At 36.6% G+C, this 22719-nt stretch overlaps 1 protein-coding gene across 7 annotated transcripts in view; it reads left to right on the top strand.

Moving 5' to 3' along the window:
- DST (dystonin) overlaps positions 1 to 22719 on the top strand; it is a 424928-nt gene that overhangs the window by 224868 nt on the left and 177341 nt on the right. For all 7 annotated transcript variants that reach the window (XM_063097801.1, XM_063097800.1, XM_063097799.1 and 4 more), the window contains 3 exons: positions 4743 to 4909; positions 22039 to 22151; positions 22251 to 22357. In XM_063097801.1, coding sequence (XP_062953871.1) covers positions 4743 to 4909; positions 22039 to 22151; positions 22251 to 22357 — 387 coding nt within the window. The remainder of the gene's footprint in view (positions 1 to 4742; positions 4910 to 22038; positions 22152 to 22250; positions 22358 to 22719) is intronic.

Genomic DNA, 22719 nt, shown 5'->3' with positions numbered 1-22719 from the left:
AAGCTTGGTTGATTGGTTGCCTGGTAAAGACAAGGATGTAAGGGAGTTAAGTAGGTGAAGTGATGGATTATGTAATAAACACAGATAGAGAAGGACATAAAATAGAAGAGGGCTCTTTAGGAAAAGAAAAATAATATTTTGTTCAATCCTTGTAAGTTCTTTGTTGGAACAAACCCCTGTAACAAAGACAGATAATCAAGAGAAAAACAGAAGTTTATTAATATGTATATTTCACATATACATGGGAGACACCTAGGGGATGAATCTGAATTCCAGCTTATATAGCATCTTCAACAAAGAACAGTAACTTATTAGAGAAGTGAGAAAACAAAGGGAAAGGATTTTGAGTCTCCAAAGGATTTTGGCAACTTGTGGGAAGGCAAAAAAATGGCAGATAAAGGCAAGTCAGTAGAGTTTGTTACGTATATTCCTCTGGTACCATCTCCAGGCCCACAAGGTCTAAAGTTCTCTTCAGTGGTTAACCTTTGTTCTGCCTGAGAAAGAGGAGAGGCAAGATACCTTTTGTCTTTGTAAATCTACGTCCTGCTTTTAGGCAAGCAGAGCAAGGGCAGAGGGCTTTTCTGCATCTGCTTCTTATCATCAGCTCAGCACCCCTTTGTGTTTTGGGGTGGCATATTCTGATCTCCCACAGTCCTTCTTGTCTCCCATATGTATATGAAATATACTTTTAATAAACCTCTGTTTGTTTTTCTCTTGTTAATGTCTTCCATCATAGGGATCTTTTCCAACTAAGAACTTACGAAGGTTGAAGAAAAAATTGTTTTTCTCCCCTACAGCTCATAGATTGAAACAAAATTGGGCAAGTCAGAGAATGTGAGATGTTGATGAAGCCAGATAATTTGTTTAGCTAGAGTTGGAAAATGAGAGTGTTGGAAGAACAAGAAATTGCTGTCAAAAGTTAAATATCTGAGGGGGACTAGTGCTAGTTCAAGGTGATGAGATCCAGGGTGTGTGAGTGGCTGAAGTGGAGAGGAGACCATGAGAAAGGGGTGCTGGATGGAGACAGGGTTTGGGCTGCAGGTATAGAGCCAGGTGTCCAACCTTTGGGGAAATGTGGGGATTATTTTTGAGGAGAGGAAAAAGGTAGTAGAACAAAAGTGGCCTACAGTGTAAAAAATGAGGCCTTTGTACCCCAGATAATGGTTTGAAAACCACTGAGTTTGCGTCATTGGGGAGTTAGAATATATCTGTGTTGCCTGTCGGCCCAGTGGAATCTGAATTTGAGTTAATGTAGTGGGGGAGATGTGGGGTTCGGTAAAAAGGTACAAGCAGTGTAAGGTATTAGAGATGCAAGAGACTTTGTTTACCATGGAGTGGATATTTCTGGAAAGTTTGGGAACGGTGGCAAGCGGGTCAGGAGAGATGAAGCACAAATGAAATATGGGCATGGGAGGCTCAGTGACAGGAAGAACTTGAATTTGGGTGGTAGCCAACAATGACTTGGACTTGAGGCATGAGGGCTTCAAGTTTCCAAAAGGATCTCTGGTATAAAGTATTTTGTTTGTTTTTATGCTAGCTGACAGATTGTTGGTGAGAAGCTCTAAGCAGCAAATGCTAATATAATTGTGGTGGGAGAAGCTAACATAGAGTTTTCTATGTGCCAGACACTGTGCTAAGCACTTGATGTGACTATTTAATCTAATCTTTAGAACCACCCAAGGAGGTAGACATTGTTATATCATTATGAAATTTAAAAGATGAGGAAAATGAATTTTGGAGAGATTTTATGAAAACAGCATAGGCCCTTCATCTTGTTAACTGTTGAAGCTGAGCTTTAAACCTAGGCAGCATGAATTGAAACCCTCTCTGATCATCACTGTATTGCCTCCAGGTTTTGAAAGGAGGTGTCTTGATTACTTACTAGAATCTGACCTGAGTGTGGAACTATCATTGACCTGCCACACAGATTTTAAATTAGGGGTTATGAATGACAACTGCAGACTTACAAATTTTAGCATTTAATTTATTTTTCTTTTTAGTTTTGGTTACACTATATCATGAAAAATCTGATGTACTCAGATAGCCAGTTGCTAATGGTTAACAGTATATTTTTATAAATACCTTAAATTGTCACGAGGGGATGGTGGAATTGGGAATAGCAGGAGAAACTGAAAACGAGTTAATATATTAGTTAGTGTTTGATATATGTTAAACCTTGGCTCATAACATAGGAGGGCACTTCAAAAAGTTTGTGGAAAATCTGAATTAAAAGATAATACAAATCCTTTCATGAACTTTTTAAAGACCTCTCATATTTGAGTATGCTTTTACAAATTATATAGCTTTTTAAATAGTGTGTGCATGTGTAACAGTCTGAAATAGCGTGTATGTAGGTAACAATCAAATTCATCTATTGGAAACTTATTTAATAAGAATACATTGTTTTCTCTTGGTTGATATTTAGATCATTTTCAGACATCTTAACTTTTCCTCTAACACCCTTCCCCCGGTAAAATGCTGTGTAGCACTCAAACCTATTAAACTGGTACCTTGTAGTTGAAATTTACTGACTTCCCTAGTTAATAGGTAATTACTTTTGTAAAAAGACTAGCATGGAATGTCCTTGAATCAGCAGAAAACAGTCCTCCCTCTCCCCCACTATTTCCCTTTTCATTATTTTGCTATAAATACCACCCACATAGCTCCAGCATTGTAAGGGTTCCCTGAAGCAATTGATTTTATAATTTGTAAAGGCTTGTAGGGACTTGTGAAATTTACCTAGAAGCTCAACTTTTTCATTCTAAGTTAGTTTCTCCGAACCCTTGTTTTCATAGATTTTAATTAGTTTGAGGGCAGATTTTAAAACTTTATCTTTTACTTATTTTATAAGAAAATAATTGGGAGAATAATGAAGCCAAGTTTTTGCTTCTCCTTTTTTCAAAAAAATAATAATAGCCACAACAATAAAACAGCAAACCTGTATTGAGAATGTGCTTACTACGTGCCAGACATTATTAATTACACTGTGCTAATGTTGAATTCTCACAACACAGTGTAATAATTATTATCATCATTATTTTACAAGTGAGGGAATAGTCTTAAGCAGTTAAGCAACTTGAGCATGTAATAGGTGGAGATGAGATTTATACTCATGCCAGAAAGGGTGCCAGAAAGGTACTCTAGCATAGTTTTAGACCAGAATATCATTGGAAGTTGGGCAGAAGAATATTGGTGGTTTTTCTGCTTTCTTTCCTATATGAAAAAAAGAAACCCCTCCTATATATACTGTATAATCTGCTCATGCACCCAGTTCTCTCCCTTGCTATGAGGTTGGCATAGATTCCTAGGAAAGGTGATTAAAATTGTGATGCTTTGCTCCACCTTCAAATCCTGGCCATTTGTTAAGAAGAGTGTCTTATTCTGTGGCTGCAAGTGGAGCTCCACGGGGCACTACAGCCTCTGCTGAAGCCTGGAAAGAGGGTGTGCGAGCCCCTGCCAGGCCTGGCGAGGGCTTGGACTGCCGCAGCCTTCCTGCTCCAGGTCCCTGGGCTGGCCCAGCCTCTGGCTCTTGTGGCGCTGGGAGGAATAAAGCGCTTCCTGTTTGAGCCCAGCACTGCCACGTGTAAAAGCCTCTGACGTCTGGAGAATTTTTATTCTCCTCTTTCAGTGTCTTGACTCTACCTATTTTGACCTCTGAGTTCTGTGTCATATTTATAGTCTCTTAGTAAGACTTTAAACTGAAAAGGGCCTTCAACATTATCTGCTTCTGCCTCCTACCTCCTCATTTTATGGCTGAGGAAGTTGACTCACAGACATGAGATGAATTATCTAAAGCTATGGGACGTGTGGCCAGAGCTCAAAGCCTATCTCGTGACTCGACTCTAGGGTTTTTTCCTGTTACAGGATGATTTGCACCTCCCCATGTCTTGCTTCCATCTCTTACTTGCTCATCTTGGTTCTGGCTTGCCGCCTGTCTTGTTGGTCACTTGGCTTTGCATCCTGCACTGATTGAGGGAACAGTTGTTTACTGGCATTAATCCCAGCTTTGGAATTACTGTGTGACCTCTGGTAAAGTCACTTTGTGCCTTAACGTAATTATCAGCAGATTAAGTAGGACCCTTATCAAAGAGGCCCTCTTGGGAAAATGTAAATCCTGGAAACTGGTGACCTGTTTTTTTTATTATTCAGTGGAAGAGACTTTTAAAAAACTTAATGAAAATGCATAAAGAGCCAGGGGGAAAATCAGTTGATAAAGGTTTCATGTTGAGCAAGCCGAGTAATGACTCATGAGAAAATCGGAGACTTTCAACCAAATTGTTATATAATGTAGTTAATAGGAGAGGGTACTATTTCTTTCTTTGTGCCTTACACAGAATACCTGTTGGATCAAATTCTGTTCTGCAGGTGGTAGTGTGGAGTAACTTACAAATTTTACTTCTGATCCATTTGAACTTGGAAAAATGTTTAAGTTGTTTTAACAGATCTGCTTAGTAAAGACGAATGTAGAATTTTTAATGCTGTGAAGTTTTGGTATAGCAAAAATAAATCAGGTGCTTTTAAATTGGACACACATGGGTTAAATCTGACTTTTTCAGTCTGTTGTTAACGTCTTTGAAACTCAGTTTTTCTTTATGTAAAATGGGGAAAGTATATTTAGCTTATAAGTGAGAGTTATGAGATTAAGTAAAATAGCACTTGTAAAGTGTTTGGCACATAGTAGGTTCTTAATCTGAGTAAGCTTTCTTCCTTCCTAATGGTTTAACACTTTCTGTTATATTTAGATATCTGATATCCATGTTACTGGAGAGTCAGAGGATATGTCTGCTAAAGAGAGATTGTTACTGTGGACACAGCAGGCAACAGAGGGTTATGCTGGAATACGGTGTGAAAATTTCACTACCTGCTGGAGAGATGGAAAACTATTTAATGCCATCATTCATAAATACAGGTATGGAGTTTGTGGCGTTTTTTTCCCTCTTATACAAATATGAGGCGTGTTTCTTTTATTTCTTAATTTTAAGACAAACTTTTATTATTTTAGAAACAATACCTGTGCATGGCAGAAGATTAGAAAAAACATAACATTCCCACTGCTTAGAGGTCTTCACTCTAAACTTCAGTGCACACGTGTGCATGTGCGCCCACATGCACATAACACAAACACACACAGATAAATATAGCTGTCATGTCTTTAGATTTTGCCAGTAATTTAGCAGATAGTAAGCTCTGATATGTAGAATCTGCAGGTAGATGACCAAGATTGTGTCTATAGGGAACTGAGGAGTAGGAAGGTAAGGGTTTAGTTCAGATTTATAGCTCACAAGTTCTCAAATTATATCTTGTAGTCTAGTTACTCTAGTGAGTAGCTGGGCTCAATAATGGCCAATTCTGGGGTGGTAAACAGTTTCTCAGTGAGAATTATTAAAAACTAAATCCATATTAACATTAACGTAGCACTTACTAAGTGCCAGGCACTGTTCTAAGCAGTTTACATATATTAATTCACTTAATCCTCGCAACATCACTACTGTCATCCCCAGGTCACAGACAGAAACTAACACACAGAGAAATACTTGGTTTACGTCACACAACTAGCAAGGGGCAGACTTAGGATCAAACCTAGGCACCCTGGCTCTTGAGTCTATGGTCTTACTGCCTTACAAGAAGCTAAATCTACAGAAAATATTTACTGAAAACTATGTATTTGATCTCAGTAATTTTTGTTTGTTTTGCAAAGATTATGTCATGTCGTTGAAGAACTGAATTTATTACTAAATAGACTAAGCCTAAAGACTAAGCTGTAAACTCATTGACTTACTTGATTACAATAAAAATAATATATAGAATAGTTAATGGTTTGATAACCTTCTGCATGTGAGGCATTCTGTCAAGTGCTTTATATATATTATGTCATTCAAATCTCCTTAGCAATTCTATAAAACAGCAACTGTTATTACCCCTATTTTATGGATGAGGAACTGAGGTTTCCCAAGATCGCACTGCTAATAAGTTACAGACCTAAGATTAAACCCAGCTTTGTTTGACTTGAAATCCCATTCTCTCCCTCTGCCTCTCCTTTTCTTTCTTTTTTTAACTCTTCTCTCTCCCTTTTTATTTTGAGAATTTCAAAATCTACAAAACTTCAATGAATCCCCGTTGTATCCACACCCAAGAGCCCCTACTTTAAAGCACTATAATAGTCTCCTTTCTTTATGGAACAGCATTTAAATAGAGGGGGGTAGCTCAATTAAAAAGAAAAACCAGGATCAACTTGCCTACACTTGTCTAGAATAAAGTATTAGATCTTTTAGAGTAACACGGTGCCAAGAAGGTATAGTGGTTACACACATTGCCATTATTACTATACTTCCCAGGTGGCTTAAAAATGATGATATCAGAAGGTGGTGTAATTGGACACGTTCTACAGTTGGGATGATAAAATCTTTGTGGCCTTTGAATAAAAGTATTTCAATTGTGGTACCTAAAGAATTTATGTCAAGATGCATCTTTGAGGGTGTGCTCTGCTCTCTTCTTTGAATTTTTTTTAGATAGAAGCAAAACATTCTATTCTTCTAAAATAATTTACTTTTAAAAACAATGGTTCTGAGTATTACCTCTTCAATATTCACAAAAGATTATAAGCACAAATTGACATATATATATATGCTGTGTGTTTTTCTCCTAAATACTTAAATAAGTCACTGTGTATGTCAAAGATCCTAAAATTTCCTAGGAAATTTGATGTTATAGAGCTCTTATTGCTTTAGGTGAGAATTTGAACCTTGTATATGTTATTTGTTTCAAACTTTTATTTTGGCTGAGTGTTCTTTTTAGAAGTTGTTTCACTCTAACTTTGAACTTTGGTTTCCTTAGTTTTTGTTTTCCTTTGTTAGATTTCGGTAAAAATACAGTATATCTTGTTTAAATGCTTACAAGATTTCTTTGTTGCTGAAGTTCTGTTAAGTTATCCTGTGCATCATAAAATATTACTGTGGTTTCTTTCACTGGAAGAAATCTTTGATCTGTAGAACTTTAGTTTTAGTTAGAGACCTCAGGCCTTTCTTTACTGAAAAAAAGCAACTGAGTTATTTTCTTTCAGAATGCATAAGAATTAAATGGATAGGGTTGAACTGCATGTATTTCTTACTGTTAAATGCCTTGATTTACTCCAAAGACACAAAAGGTTAAGTTATAAACAATTTACCATGAGCAGATTTTTGGCTATTGGACAGTAATAATTACATTTAGAGAGTGGTGTCTTATTTAACAGTTGTTTTTTTTTTTTTTCCTTTTAATTTATCAATATACAATGTAGTTATTTTCATGTCCCTTTACCAATTCCTCTTTCTCCCTCCCCCACCATCAACGTCATCTCTGTTCACTTGTCTTAACAAATTCAAGGAATTGTTGGGATTGTTGTGTCTTCTCCCCCGCTGCCCACCATTTGTTTGTATGTTTATTTATTCATTCATTCATTCATTCATTCATTCATTCATTCATTCATTTTTAGCTCCCAGAAATAAGTGAGAACATGTGGTATTTCTCTTTCTGTGCCTAACTTATTTCGCTTAATATAATTTTCTCTGAGTCCGTCCATGTTGCTGCAAATGGTAGTATTTCATTCTTTTTTATAGTAGAGTAAGTATTCCATTGTGTAGATATACCATATTTCCCTCATCCAACAGTTGTTTTTACTTGATAATTATTTCTGTAAATTTTGTGGTGTATTTGGATTTACTGTGGAAATATCTATTTAATTGGATTTTATTTTTATATTTATTTAGATAAAAACTTTTATTATTTCTATGGATTCTGTTTGGCTTCTGTAAATAAAATTATCTGAGATGCACATGGGTTTGGTTTCTACTCAAACACCAAGTCTAACCCTATGGAATACTTGGTTGAAAAGGATCTTAAGAGGGAGTGAGGGCTTAGCAGCATAGAACCTCCTGACTGCTGCAGTGGATCAAAGGAGGGATGTGGCTACCCTTCTGCAGCAGGTTTGCATACCCTGGATAGAATAGGACGTATTTCTTTGGCAATTAGAAGGAAAACAAATAGCATTTGTCATTTAAAAGTAAACCAGTGTTATTTGTAACAAGTGATTTAGTAAGGTTTTTTGTGCTTAATATCTTCTGAAGATTTAGAAATACTTATTTGAAATAGGAACAGAGTAATAGCATCCTTCAGATTTTATGATGATATAAATTATACTGTTAAGTTATTAATCAAGTACATTCATTTGGATTGTCTAGCACGTTTTTATTCATGTTACCACAAAAAATACTGTGTGACTTCTGAAAATGAAAAGAATGTCAACCTCAGTAAACAGAACTTTTTTTTACTGACAATTCAGTATCCTAAAATTTTCCATAGTAAACTTAATTTTCTAATTTTCATGTTTCTTGAAAGACTATTATATGTTATAAAAATGAAGAGAAATTTATATAATATGGGTAATCTATAGTATTATGGAATAAAAATGACTCATGAAAAGTAACTGTCACAAAGTAGGTACCCAAGAAATACCTGCAGAATGTTGGCCATTTAGCAGATTTGGTCCTAGCTGTTTTTTATGCATTAGCTTTTAAAATTATGACAGTCCTGTGAAATAGATTGTCTACGTTTTTATCAATAAGAAACTGAGGCTCAAAGGATAACTAATATTTTTAACATCACGTACCTTTTAAATAATGGAGGTGGTTGTTTTGGATTCTCAAGTCTTCTTATACTTCTATGTAACTACTGTTTCCTTTAGGCAGACGAGATTTCAAGGAATGGAACTATTGACCAGAACAATTGTGATAGCACAACCTTGAAGAGTAATACTCATCAAAGTTATATGAAAATTATTGATGAATACAAGAAATGACTAAATGAATAGTACCTTATTCTGCCAACTAAGATGTTGGCCCCTTGCTAGAAATTAGTGAGGGACAACATTAGCTACTTAACTTAGAATTAGCCATCTATGAAAATAGTCATTTTTAAAGTAAGGAAAATTGTAGGTTTTAGATTTAGAACATTAAAACAGCTTAAGAGTGGAATAACAAATGAACTGTTTTGTAGTTTTAGTATATTATCCTAAAGAGGATGAAGAGCCTGTATTATGCCATAGGTAATAAGAATGATAAAGTAATATGATTTAGTGGAAGAGATTACAAGGGACAGTTCTTATACATCTATTTAAAAAGGCCACTGTTAAATACATTATATTTTCCACTAAATCTATGTTAGAAAATTCTATTTCTAATTCCTTCTAGGAATTTCTATTTGTTATATTCAGTTTTCAGTGGAAATGGTTCAAATGATAAAAATGCCGCATACCTGTACTAGTTTCTGCTTGTTTTGTTTGTATAGTTTAAATTTTCTTTAAAGCATAATGAAATCTTTTTACTGAAAACCACAACTGGTAATAGATCTTAGCTGAATAAGCCTCACTATTACCCCTATTCTTAATTTTCATTCAAAAGAATAACAAGGAAGACTGGATTTGATGAACTTAGATCAAAAGAATGTCACAAAAGCATTTGATGTGTAAGTAGCTTAAGAGCAAAAGTGGATGAAACAGAATTAACCAAGAGCCAGTAGCCAGGAGATTCTAAGAATATCCCCAAACACTAGTGGATTAATAAGTCACCAAGAATTAGAGTATATAAAGAGAGTAAAATTTCTGACAGTTCTTCATGTTTTTCAGAGGTAGATGTGACAAGCAGAGGGTTCAGCTTGCTCTTATTTAAGGGTGCACTCTGGCATCACAGTAAAATTGATTCATTTCTTTCTGAGAGAGATAAAGCTCTGACTTCCAGCCCCTGACTTGTCAGACTTCTGTCCGTCTTTCCAAGTGGATATCTGCCCTAGAACGCTGATGAAAGCCAAGTTTCAAAACAGCAGCGCCCAGCGGTGCCCAGCATGAAAACACATCTGCCTGAGCAGGCATGAACATGAACGAGCGCCTGCAGGTTAGAAAGAACAATGCCAAGTGCGCAGTAGGGCTGTGCGAAGCTAGGGTGGTGATAGGCAGAGACACTAAGTATGTCAGGACTAAAATGCTAAGGGGCTGTATGTTTTGAAGAGAGATTATTTTTGCTTACTAGTTTCTGCTTGTCCTATTCTTGTTTTTAATTTATCCCATGATTTATTTAAATCTCCTTTATGGCCCCTGGCATTCTTTTCGTAGGCATGTTTTGAATATATTAGCCCAGTAAGACTGAAAATCTGGGAAGTAGGTTGTATGCAGGAGCATACTGTTTAAATTTTTTCTAATTAAGCAGCCAGGAATTTTCCACTAGTGTGAGTCTGTAGTTGGGTAGCAATTATTTTATTCATTGTTTGCATTTTGAATTAGAATTTAATGGGGCCATCATATTTCATTATATTAAATGTTTTAAGATGCTGTAATTGGGAAGGTTAGACAGTAAGGCTGTGGTCAAAGTCATCTTGTTTAACAGTATGACCTGGAGGCTGGTGACTCAGTCACATGCTTGGATTCAGTCACACCTTAGAAGCTAAACTGGATTAGACTGGTTTAATACTGGGAGGAGGTCCTTCAGGGGTTGAAATGTTCCCATAGGAAGTTGGATTAGTGTTGACTAGGTGGTTCTTTTCCCTTAGCCCTCGGGCTGCAGAATCCAGAGATATGAGGGTGTGTATATGTGGGTGCATGCACACGGGCGTGGGCTCTAGTTTGTGTGGCCACAAGCCAGACACATAGAGAAACACGTAGGTTATTAATTAAAAAAAGAAAACATCACCAGTATTTCAGTTTGTGAGGCAAAACTAAATTGCTTATTTACCTTACCAAATGAACTCAGGTGATTGAATTCAGAGAGCAGAAATGGTGACTTTTAACCATTGTCTCATTTTTAAATCCTTGAAGAGCTAATATACACTGCTCGTGAGGTAATGCCTCTGTGTCCACATGACGTGTGTGAGTCAGTGTCCACGTCCAGTGACCATTTTTATTGTGTCTCTGTGTTTTTACATGCAGTCTTGGGGATATAATTTGGCATGTAAATATTTAGAGGAAATTTCCTGCATATATTACCTTCTTTCTATGTTTCTGGCTCTCTTGTCCAGATTAATTTATACAAATTCTCTGAAAAAAATAAGCCTCCCATTATTGTATGAAATAGATCTTTATAGATTTGAGATAAAGTATAGCCCACATTCTTCTACTTCCATTTTTGAGGCAGAAAATGCAAAGGTGACATAGCTGTAATAGGAAGATGGCTCATACGGCTGTCCTCCTCATGGAATCCTGGTAAACCTGGTAGTAGTTTCCGTCGTAGGTGCTCCTTGCCACAGTCCTACTTTTCTTGTGTCCATGATTTTATTTTTTATTTTTTTTTAATTTTATTTTTTTGGGCGGCTGGCCAGTAGAGGGATCGAACCCTGGACTTTGGTGTTAAGAGCACCATACTCTAACCAACTAATCTAACTGGCCAGCCCTGTGTCTGTGATTTTTAAAAATGCTGTATAGAATTCTATTGTATGAATGTAACATAATTTATTTCTAGTACCTTAGTGATGAACATTATATTGTTTTTTGCTATTTCAAAAATGTTGTAAAGCCTGGCCAATTAGCCCAGTTGATTAGAGTGCAGTGTGATAACAACCAAGGTCAAGGGTTCAGATCCTGTGTTGGCCAGCCACCAAAAAAAAAAAAATGTATTGAATTTTATATGTATCTTTCTGCAGACGTGTGATAAGTAGGATAAGGTCTTATAAATGGAATTGCTGGGTCAAAGGGTATTACATTTAAAGTTTTAAGACATATTTCTGGATTATTTGCCAAAAGAGTTGTGCTGATATATACCTTTTCTGTACCATTTCCATTCCATGTGATACCTTTGAGAAAGAAACATTTCCCAACTGGTTAATTGCATTCTACTCGGTCTAAACCTTATTCTCTTTTTTCTGTTCTTCATTCTTTCCCCTTCTATTCATAAATTTTTTTTTTTTGCCAGTTTTTAAAGATGTGCTGGAGCTGAAACTGCAGGCCTATGTTTCCTTCTGTTTGATGTGCAAGCTGTTAAGTCTAAACGTGTGTGTTAAGAGTTTAGGGGAGAAATGACTAAATAAGTTGGCAAATTTCATAGTGATGTGATCATTTAAGAAGTTAGAACAGCAGTGGGGCTGTCTTGAGATAACCTAAGAGAGAGTGGGTATGTAATAAACATCAGTTTCCCTTCCTCCTTGTGTGCTGGTATGGACCCGTTAACAATTGGGCACTGACTGTAAAGCTCAAGAGAAGATGAGCTTTGATTAGACTCTCCTTGCTTTGAAATCTGATTTTTCTTTTTTTGTTTGTTTGTCTGTTATATCATGTTTCCCCTCAGCATTCTCTTACCTTTCTCTTACATTAAGATTTATTTCACATTACAGGAGCAACCAGCATCTCTCCATCTAGTATTCTTTGATAGGCCTATTTGTTTCCACACTTTTAAAATTTTAATGCTTATAGATTTATATTCTCAACTTATTTTGTGATGTGAAGTAGTTTAGGATTTTATCTTCTACTAGAGTAAAAATAAGTTGATCCCCACCTGCATTTTGGTTTCAAAGCAAGGAGAGTCTTTAATCAAAACCTATCTGCTCTTGAGCTTTACAGTAAATATTCTATTGTTAGCAGACCCAGCAGCCACACATAGGGAGGAAGGGAAACTAATGTTTAGTACCACCACCACCACCACCCCCCTTTTGGGGGAACGGTTATTTATCCCTTAGTTACTAAGAGTTAATTGTATACTCTGAATCAGTTCACTGAAATATGGTTACTAGAGGAATTACTTCTCTGTCAAAATCAATACTATTCTCTGTATATTAAAGTCTATGAGGCTGTTATGGGATGGGTTGTTCTTTGTGAAATGAGAGTCATAATTTATTAAGGGTCTTTTAATTATTGAAATTGTTAGATTCTAATCTTGAAGTACTAACAAAGCTTGCTATGAATTATAGTGTTTCTTGTCTTTGCTCTCTGCCTTGTTGTTAATAGAGAGTCACTTTGTAGGGGAAAAAAAGGGACAAATATTTGAAATAAACTCAGTTTTGAGAACAAGGGAAAAATACTTTCCGAGCTATTGCCACCTTGGAGTTCTTGGCTTTGTTTCTTTCAGCACTATGTGCCCAAATATGAGCATAAAAGAATGTCTACACCCAGTTACGCAACTGTACGTGGGCCTCCTGCATGTTCATATTTATTTGCTGGGGGAGAGGGGAGGACCATATTACAGATCTTTTTTGGGGGTGAGGTGAGATGCTTTTTGCACCAATAAGAACAGTAAGAATATGCTAAGCCTGAACATGATTTCATCTAAACAGTCATCTTCAGGAATTTCTTATGGTAACCGCTCTACTGTCATAGGAAAAGCGAGGCTTATTGAATGCATATTCTTATTGTGCGAACTATGGAGGAGCAGATGTTAAGTGGCATGTGTGGTTTGTGTTCTGGAATACAGAGGTTCTAAGACAGATCTCCAGGTAAATGGAATGGGGTTTTTTTTGTTTTTTGTTTTTTGTTTTTTAAACTTCCACAAAATCCCTTTTCAGTTCCTTGCAAACTGCTGAGTATATACTATTTTCCCAGCGAAGCCTGAGCCTGTATGAGCCCAGCCATCTGCTTTGTCTGTGCATGTCCTCAGGCAGGGAAGCACATGGAGAAAGTCATACTTAAAGGTAGATTGATTTCACTAGAACTGCATCATCACCTGCCTCAAATGAATCTGACCTGCAGTCTTCTTCACTTACCCCATCCCTCCCTCATATCACTTTTCCTTTCTACCATCTTTTGTTCACTGTTAACAGATGTGCTCAACTCCTGCTGTCACAGGAAATTGAAGCCAGTAAGTGGAGTCTTTCTGTTGCTACCAAAGATACAAACCTACCTTCATTCGCATCCATCCTCGCCTCCTTTGCTCCTGTTCAACACAAGAGTCCTCTCTCCACCTGTCTGAAGCCCGTCCTCTCCTGCTGTGCTCTGGATTTCATTTCAACCTTTGCTTCAGAAACCTCCTTTCTTTTGTATTTCAACTTTTCCTTTAAACAGACATTTCTGATTGGATTTGATCATGCTGAAGCCCCTCCCATTAAGACAATAGTCATCAAAAACTCTCCCTCAATCCCATGTTTTTTCTAGCTACTGCCTTATATCATTCCAGGCCAAGCTCCTCAAAAAAAATTATCTGTATTCTCCATCTATATTTCTCCATTTGATACTTATTCCCCAGCCTACTCTAATCTGGCTTCTGGCTCCATAATCTACTAAAACACTTCTAAGGCTATGAGTGACTTCCATGTGGCTAAATCCAATGGACATTTTTCAGGCTTCGTATTACTTATTTCTCAGTATTTGACCCTATTAGCCATTCTTTTCTTCTTGAAATCCTCTTTCCCTTAGTTTTTATGACAGTACACTCCCCTGGTTTTTCTCCCGTATCTTGGGTTGCTCCTGTTCAGTTTCCTTTGCAGACTCAGCCTCTTTCACAGGGCTGGTAAATGTTGGAGTTTTTCAAGGCTGCATATTCGACCTTGTCTTTTCGCTGTGTTGCCTCATTCATGCCTACAGCCTTAATTATCAGAGCCACTGTGGATTTGACCTTCTCACTGTCTCCTGCCCTGTCCTCTTCTCCCCAGTGTTGCCACATTCTTCCGCAAGCCACCATGGTCTCGTACCTGTATTCTATGGAAGAACTCTCACTGCTTTAAATTTCTTCCCCATCTGATGCCAGATCTGATAATTTAATCTCTTATAAACCTCCGTAAGGTATTTTAATAGCTTTCTATAGTTCTTAGAAAAAAGTTTACAATCCTTAGAGAAGTTCATGAGGTTATGCATCATCTTGGTCCCTTGCCACCTATCCAGCCTCATCTCTCACTGTGTTCACCCTAGCTGGTGGCTCCTCGCCTGCACACTGGTCTCTTGTAGTCATGCTCCCTCCAACCACAGAGCTTACACATGCTTTTTCCCTCTCCCTGGATGCTCTTCCACCAGGTTTTCTCCTGGTTGACTCCCAAGCTCCCTGTGGAGCTCTGAGCTCTCCATATACACAATGATTATAGCCTCAGTGCCTCACTGCCTGGCACATGATAGATGCTTATTAAATATGGAATGAATGAGTCAATGAACTTGCTAGTTTGTTGACTGGCAAAACTTATTTATGAGTAGCACAATCAGAGCATCAAGTTAAGTTTTCTCTGATTATATTTTTTATTATATTGTTTTTAAGCCAATAACACTTTTAAATAACCTGTGTACATTGCTCTTTATACTTAGTTTTACAACTACTTCCACGTGTATCATCTCTTGAGACTTTGGGCCAATCATTTGGATTCTTCAAACCATATGTGAGCATAACACATAATGCCCACACATTTCCAGATGCTCCCTGGGAGTAACTGGAATGCCATGTGATTCCTGTCCTAACTTCTGTAATTCCTGACTTCCATTTTTTGTGGAAGGAACTGTGACACAGGCTGCAGGATGTATTTCCAAAGTCAAACAGAGAGCAAGTTAGAACTAAATCACAGGTAACCTGAAGCACAGCTCCGTGATTTTTATTTTTCCGTTTCATCTCTACATAACCTTTTATCTCAAATATGTAAACATTATCTTTAAAAAAATTTTTTTTAATTTAAAAAATTGTGTTAAGATACACATAACATAAAATTTACCATCTTTACCATTTTCAAGAGTATGGTTAGGTGGCATAAGGAACATTTACATTGTTGTGCAAACATCAGCACCATCATCTCTAGAACTTTTAATTCTGCATAACTGAAACTCTGCACCCATTCAACACTAACTCCCTGTTCCCTTCTCCTCCCAGTGCATGGCAACCACTATTCTGCTTTCTGTCTTTTTTTTTATTGCTTTTTAATTGAGAAAGGAAATTATTATCCAGTGTTCTTTCAGATGATCAGATATCTCAAATCACAAAGTCTAAGTGCTTTATTACTCTGATTAAAAAAAACAAAAACAAAACAAAACAAAAACCTGTGACCAAATGCTGTCTTTTCCAGGCTTTGTAATTTTACAGTGAATGTACTCCAGAATTAGGCCAACGCAAACTATCATCCCATCTCCTCCTGGTCCCATCCCCCGCCACCACCAACACTAAATGTGGTCTTTTCCTCTGGATTTAAAAGGTTTACTGTCTCCTACCGAGAGCAAAGGCAGTAGGTGTGTTTGAGTCTGTATTGTTACATAATTGTCCCATGGTATTGTGGATTTTTTTGCTAATACAAAATATTTACAATTTTGAAAGAAAACTAAAGAATTATTAGAGACAAAGGATTCTTACATGGTTTAGTTCCCAAACTTGCCTGATTAGAATCACCTGGGAAGGAGAAGAAACTTGTTCAAATACAGATAGGCCTTTCTCTGTATTCTTAATCTAGATTAGGGCCCTAAAACCATTCCAAGTGTGGGAAATATTGGTATAGTATATATTGATGAGTACTGTATTGGTAGCAATCTGAAACTTCATTTTTCTTTCTGTCTGTCCATATGTCTGTCTGTCTTTCTGTTTGTCTTTCTTTCTGTCTGTATTTTTTGGCGGCTGGCTGGTGTGGGGATCTGAACCTTGGACCTTGGTGTCATAACACCACACTCTAACCAACTGAGTTAACTGGCTAGCCGGCCCCTTGGTCTTATTTCTTATAATTTAATTATTTCTCTGAGTATGTTAATAAACACACATACACATATACACACACTTTCCTGTGTTTCTTTATGGATATTACCATCATCATTATTGTTTCCCGCAGTAGCAGAAGCATGAATTCTTTTATATTTTCTTCATTTTGAGTTCTAGGCTTCATAATGGGTGTCACTATTTAGTTAGTTCTCAGTTTATAACGTCCAGATAGTGCAGTGAAGAGCTCAGGCTTTGCAGTCAGAAAGCCTACAAAGCCTATTTGAGTGGGTTCAAGTCCTGACTGCCGCTTACCAGATATGTGTTCTTCATCAATTTATGTAGCTTTATGCATTAGTTTTTTCATCTGTAAATTCAGGACAATAACACAGCCCACTGACAGAAAGTGAGCCGAGATGCCAGGTACCCATTCAAGCTTCATTAAAGGAAAAGAATCTGCCACGCTGCTCTCAAAGCGGGGAACAGCCTGGAGCTGCCCTGAAAATGGGGGACAGCACCAGGTGTGGGGGAGGTAGAGCTTATATAGTGCGCCAGGGCTGGCTGATACCATCAAGGAGGGTCATTATGCTAATGTGGATCAGGGTGAACTGCGTCCTTGCAGAAGCAAAAGGGGTTTCTGTTTAAGTCAGGAGGCTTCTCCTAAAGGGAAGGGGAGAGGGGAGGGGAGGAGGTGGGCGGTGCCATTTTGTACTTGGGCTTGTCTAAAGTGACACTGGTTATGTTGCAGATCTATTACCTACTGCTTAGGGTTTTTGAGAGAATTAAGTGAGGTTATGCCTTTAAACCCCTTAATGCATTGCCTGCCACGTAGTGGGTATTGATATGTATTATTTCCTGTCATTGTTTTATTATTTTATAAGGCATCCCAACTGGCAGCTTTACCAGAAGCTGAAGTTGAGGGTACATGAGAGCATAAGAAGGGAAGGAAACCCAGAAGCAGTAATTTATATTTCTTGAAACTTTATTAATCATCTCTGTTTGTTGTTTTCACTCCTCTTTTCCAAATTGTTTTCCGCAGAGAAAGCCTTTAGGAAACCTCAAAAGGGTGTGTGCTTGTTTCGGATCTGGAGAAGCTATGACATTGTATCCTGTTCCATGTAGATTTTGATGATTTGAAGTCCTGGCCGGAAGCTATAGATGATGGCTTTGCCTGTACAAATTAGTGAAAAGAAAAGGAACAAGCTTAGGATAGAGAATTTCTCCAGGAATTTCAATCACTGTTACCTCCCAGTCCCCATAGCTCATTCATTCCTATATTATTCATTCACTTCTCAGAAGTTCCTGTGCTAGGCATTATGCTAGACATTTAAGATATAAATATAGATAAAACACACACCCTCCCTTCAGGAAGCCCGCAGTACAATGTAAAGGACAAACAAATTCCTAGTCCTAATGAAATGTGGTAAATATAGAACTAGAGGTAGCAGAAAGCATTTGGTAACAGAGAAAAGTGTTTCCTGGAGGAGATGATGGTGGAGCCAAGTGTACAGGAAGATTTTGAGTTGGCCAGGTAGTGTTGTGTATGGACAGGTGAGGTATATACATTGGACATTTTTTTCGGCAAAGAAAAGAGGCAAGAAAAACCTGATGTGTTTTTGTTTTTTATTGGGAAGTGGGCTCTATCCCTCTGCTTTCCTCAAGATTCATAAAAGGGAAATTTCTCAAACATAGGAAGGGGTTCAGATATGGGATAGCCAAATCTAACTGATTATATCCACCTAAATAATTATTAAGTGTCAATTGAGAGCCAATACAACTTAACAAATTCTATGAATTTAAGTCACTTAATTTTTTCATACTGAAAAAACAAATCTGATTGGGACTTTGACTATTGATATTTCTCACATCTGTACTTTCAGCTATAGTCACATTTTTGGTTCAGAATTTGGTAATCTTGTGTCTGCACAAATGTACTCTTAACTTTTTTTTTTCTTTTTCTTAGCTAACTTTAATCAGTGTCCCTTCTACTATATTTCTAAGTACTTTCTTTCCAAGTATTTTGACTTCATTTCGTGTTCCTTGTAGTTGAGTGTATTGGTGTTTGACATGATATAAGAAGCCTCAGATAGTCTCTTGTGCTAATCTTACCCATTTATAACTCTGTTTAAGTCATATTTTCTCACAGAATCCTATCTAATTCTCATATGAGCTAATAATAAGGTATTTGAGGACTGGAAAGTTACTTTTGGGGTATCTGTACCAAAAAAATCTCTTATGCAATTTTAATGTTGAGCCAGCTTTGGCTGTCAGTGTAAGTGGTGATATCTTTACACTATATATACACTTATCCATTTATACACCTATATATGCATAAATGGCCACACACATATATATGTATATATGCATTGGAGATATATATAGTCTAGAAGGAATGTTCTTTTGATATGGGTATTATTTAAAAGATAAACATTACTTTTATCCAAAATTTATTTTGTATTATACCAGTAGCTGTTTTTTGTTTGTTTGTTTGTTTGTTTGATACCCTCTTGCTCTATATTTTTGGAACAAATTAAGGATACTAAGCATGCACTTAAGAGGTTTGCATCTTTTTCGTCTTACTTTCAACTTCATTTTATGGCCTTCTGTTAGTTTGATGATTTTAATTTAAGATTTAGGTTATCTTCTTATATTTTCATTTCTTTGCAAGCTGTTTTTAATCATTTATGAAAGAAAAGGTGGGATATAAATATATGTTTTAAAAATTATAATCCCTGATGATTGAGTCAATTAGAAAAGATTACATTATTATAGAATAATAAAACAAGTGAGAGTTAGAGTGACCTTTTTTCTATAAAAAGACTAGTATATGTTATTTTAGGAGGCAAACAATTATATAACTTTGAAAGGTTTCCATGAAGTAGGAAAATTAGGATTGTTAATGGTCAGCTATCTAAAATAGAACACAGGAACATGGTCACTGCTTTCTACATGCTTACAATATAATATGACGCTCGCTCTTCAGTTAGTAAAACCTAAGATGGAAATGAAATTTCCTACCAGTGTTCCTCAAAAAGATGTTACAGTGAAATGAAACCTTTGGAATGAAAATAAATATCTTCTGTATGTGAAAATAGCTAAGTTCTTAAAGGTCATATTATCCCGGTGAGACTATGAAGAAAGAAGCAAGGTGGACGGGACACAGCACAGTCCCTTCTGGTTGCTCCAGGCAAAGAGAAGAAGGACAGACTGATTGTGACCAGACTGTTAGGAGAGGAGCTGGGGGACGAAAAGAGTTTTGAAGACTTTCAGGCTGTTACTTTTTCATAGTGGTTTTTAAATTTTTCTGTTTCCATTTTTGCTTAACTAATTTCTTTATCTACTACAGTTTTTTAATGGAGGAAAACCATTTCCATTTTTGTTCCATTAAAGTGTTAAATATCATGATAAAAGAGGTGACTTATTCAAAGTCATTGTACTATACAGCTGCTTTTGTGCTGAAATGACTATGTCATTCTGAAGGAAGTTTTATGTTTTATTCTCTTAGTTAAAAAACTGCATTCTTCAATGACTTTATTCATTCTCTCTGGGATTACTCAGTGTTTACTTTCTTTGATAATGGCAGGGCTCTCATCATAACATGCCGTTTCTTGTTCTGATATTTGGCAGACTCAGAAAGGATGGTTTTTATTTCTCCAAAGTGTGTAAACTCTATGGAAACAAAGCAATTTTTTAGTGAAAGATCTTTAGATATTTGTTTTTATCTAGATTGTTATGCACACCTATTTAGTAATCTTGAAGTTGGCAGATTCTTTGACATTCTTTTATGTGAGTAAAAAAATATTATTTTTAGAGGTCTGTCATTTATCTCTATTGTCATCAGTGGATTTATTTTTCCTGTAATAAATGTAGGATCACTTTTGAGTGATCATATTGATGGCATGTGAAAAACATTAATGAATTTCCTAATAATCTCCTGGGATTTGAACATGTAGATAATAGTAGTTACATTTTCAGGCTATGAGCACTTCAAAGTGCTGTACTCTAACTAGATTTCTTTGGAGTTCTGCTTTCTCACCACATAAAAATAGGAGTACAAATTGCTTTTTACCTTTATAAAATTAATGATATATTTTGAGAGTTTCTCAGGTGAACAACCTGCCAAGTAATATTCAAAATAATTTGCATTTCATCCCCCTCACACTTCCTCTGAGCCTTCCCACTCTGTGGTTCCCCAAATGATTATTTTGAGCACACCAGAATGCCTGTGGAGATTGTAGGGAGCCTTCCTTTATAAACTGATAAACATGTTTTTACTCAGTGATTTTGGGGGATAAGTGCTACTCTTTTTGAAATCTTTGCTATTTCCACATTTGTTTCTGCATTCTTTTAATGTTTTGTTTTTGAAATCAAAGTTTTCTAACTGGCTTCTGGCCTCAGATGAAGTTTCCAACTACCATATTTTGTTACTTTCCATATAAGGAGTATTTGAGGAGTCATTTTCTGTCTCAGGTTGATAGAGCTAGCTTCAAAGTATCCCCGTGGTTTAGAGTATCATGTAAGTCTCACAAACTAGAAAGAGATGAAGTCTGGTGTGTGAGAGAGAGTGTGTGTTTTCATGCATGTCAGCGCATGTGCATACATACATGCTTGTGAAGACATAAACCAGTGCTTATTTTTGCCATTCATTTATGATTCAAATTACTAACCAACGCACTTATCAAGTTATCAGTAGATATTTATTGCAGGTCTACTATGTATATGTCACTCTTTATCTCAGCAGAAGGGTACAGAAGTTTTTTGACACATTGTACTTGCTGTCTCCGAGTTGACTACTTGGGAGAGACAAGATGCATACGTACATGAGACTGAGAACTAATAGGGCAGGGGAGCATAAGATTATCCTAAATGCCACATTGGGTGGTGCAGGCCAGGAATATGAGGAGTTCAGGGAGCAGAGAGAGAAATGAGGGCTGGGAAGATCAGCGAGGGCTCCACAGAAGAGGTGGGGTTTGGTCTCTGCTTGGGAGGGAGAGTAGGATTATAGAAGACAAGAGTGACAGGAAAAGACATCCTGGAATGGGGATGCCATGGACATGGCATTGAACTGAGCACAAGCTTTTTGTATGTGGGGAGAAATATTGAAAGGATGCTGGTTGGTTTGGAAGGATACTGTTGGAGCAGTGAAGCTTAAATTAGTTGAATGGGACAGGTACTTGTATACATTCTGATTATGAGATATTTGTGGACTTTGTTGAAGGTTACACATACGTTCAAATTTTAATATTTTCCTTGCTGTGTTTTCTTCAGGCACAGAAAAATTTCTGAGAGAAGTGAGCAACATTAAATGTTTGTTAAAATCTCTGTATTTTAACATAGGCTTAGTGTCAATATTTTCAGTTGTTATAAAAATAGATACACATGCAAATATAATGTTGAATTGGCAAGTGAGAAAACATTATTAACACAGTGAATTTTTTCTTAGGCCGGACCTGATAGACATGAATACTGTTGCTGTTCAAAGCAACCTTGCAAATTTAGAGCACGCTTTTTATGTAGCAGAAAAAATTGGTGTTATAAGACTTCTGGACCCTGAAGGTGAGTTGATTTTTTGACTGTATATGGACTGGCATGAAAGTCTGATCAAAAGTCATCTGTGAACATTGTAAAATAATTAATTTATGTTGATGGTTTTAGATGTTGATGTCTCCTCACCTGATGAAAAATCAGTAATAACTTATGTATCATCTCTCTATGATGCATTTCCTAAAGTCCCTGAAGGTGGAGAAGGCATCGGTGCAAATGTGAGTATTGATTTTTCCATGCTGGAAGCTACCGATTCAGTGATAATCAGTTGATTGAATTCTTTGATAGTAATTTTTATAGTTTTTAAATGTCAAATATATTTTAAATAATTTGACTTAATATGCTGTTTAATAAGGTGATACTATATGTATTTCATGGTACCATTCCACCATTATATTTAATGTGTAACTTAAAAACCAGATTTTTTTCTGTGTCATAAATAAAGGAAGTTATTCAGAGTTACAGGAAATTTAATAAATATAGGCTGCAAACCACTAAAATTTAGGGATTTCCATTTTTGTCTTGCTGGTGTTTTACAAGTGCTCTGTCTGCTATCCTTCTGTAAATATATAGTGTTCTC

The sequence above is a fragment of the Cynocephalus volans genome, chromosome 5 (assembly GCF_027409185.1).
Source record: "Cynocephalus volans isolate mCynVol1 chromosome 5, mCynVol1.pri, whole genome shotgun sequence".
Classification (NCBI taxonomy): domain Eukaryota; kingdom Metazoa; phylum Chordata; class Mammalia; order Dermoptera; family Cynocephalidae; genus Cynocephalus; species Cynocephalus volans.
The sequence above is the reverse complement of the archived record's forward strand: the minus strand, read 5'-3'. Positions and strand labels throughout refer to the sequence as shown.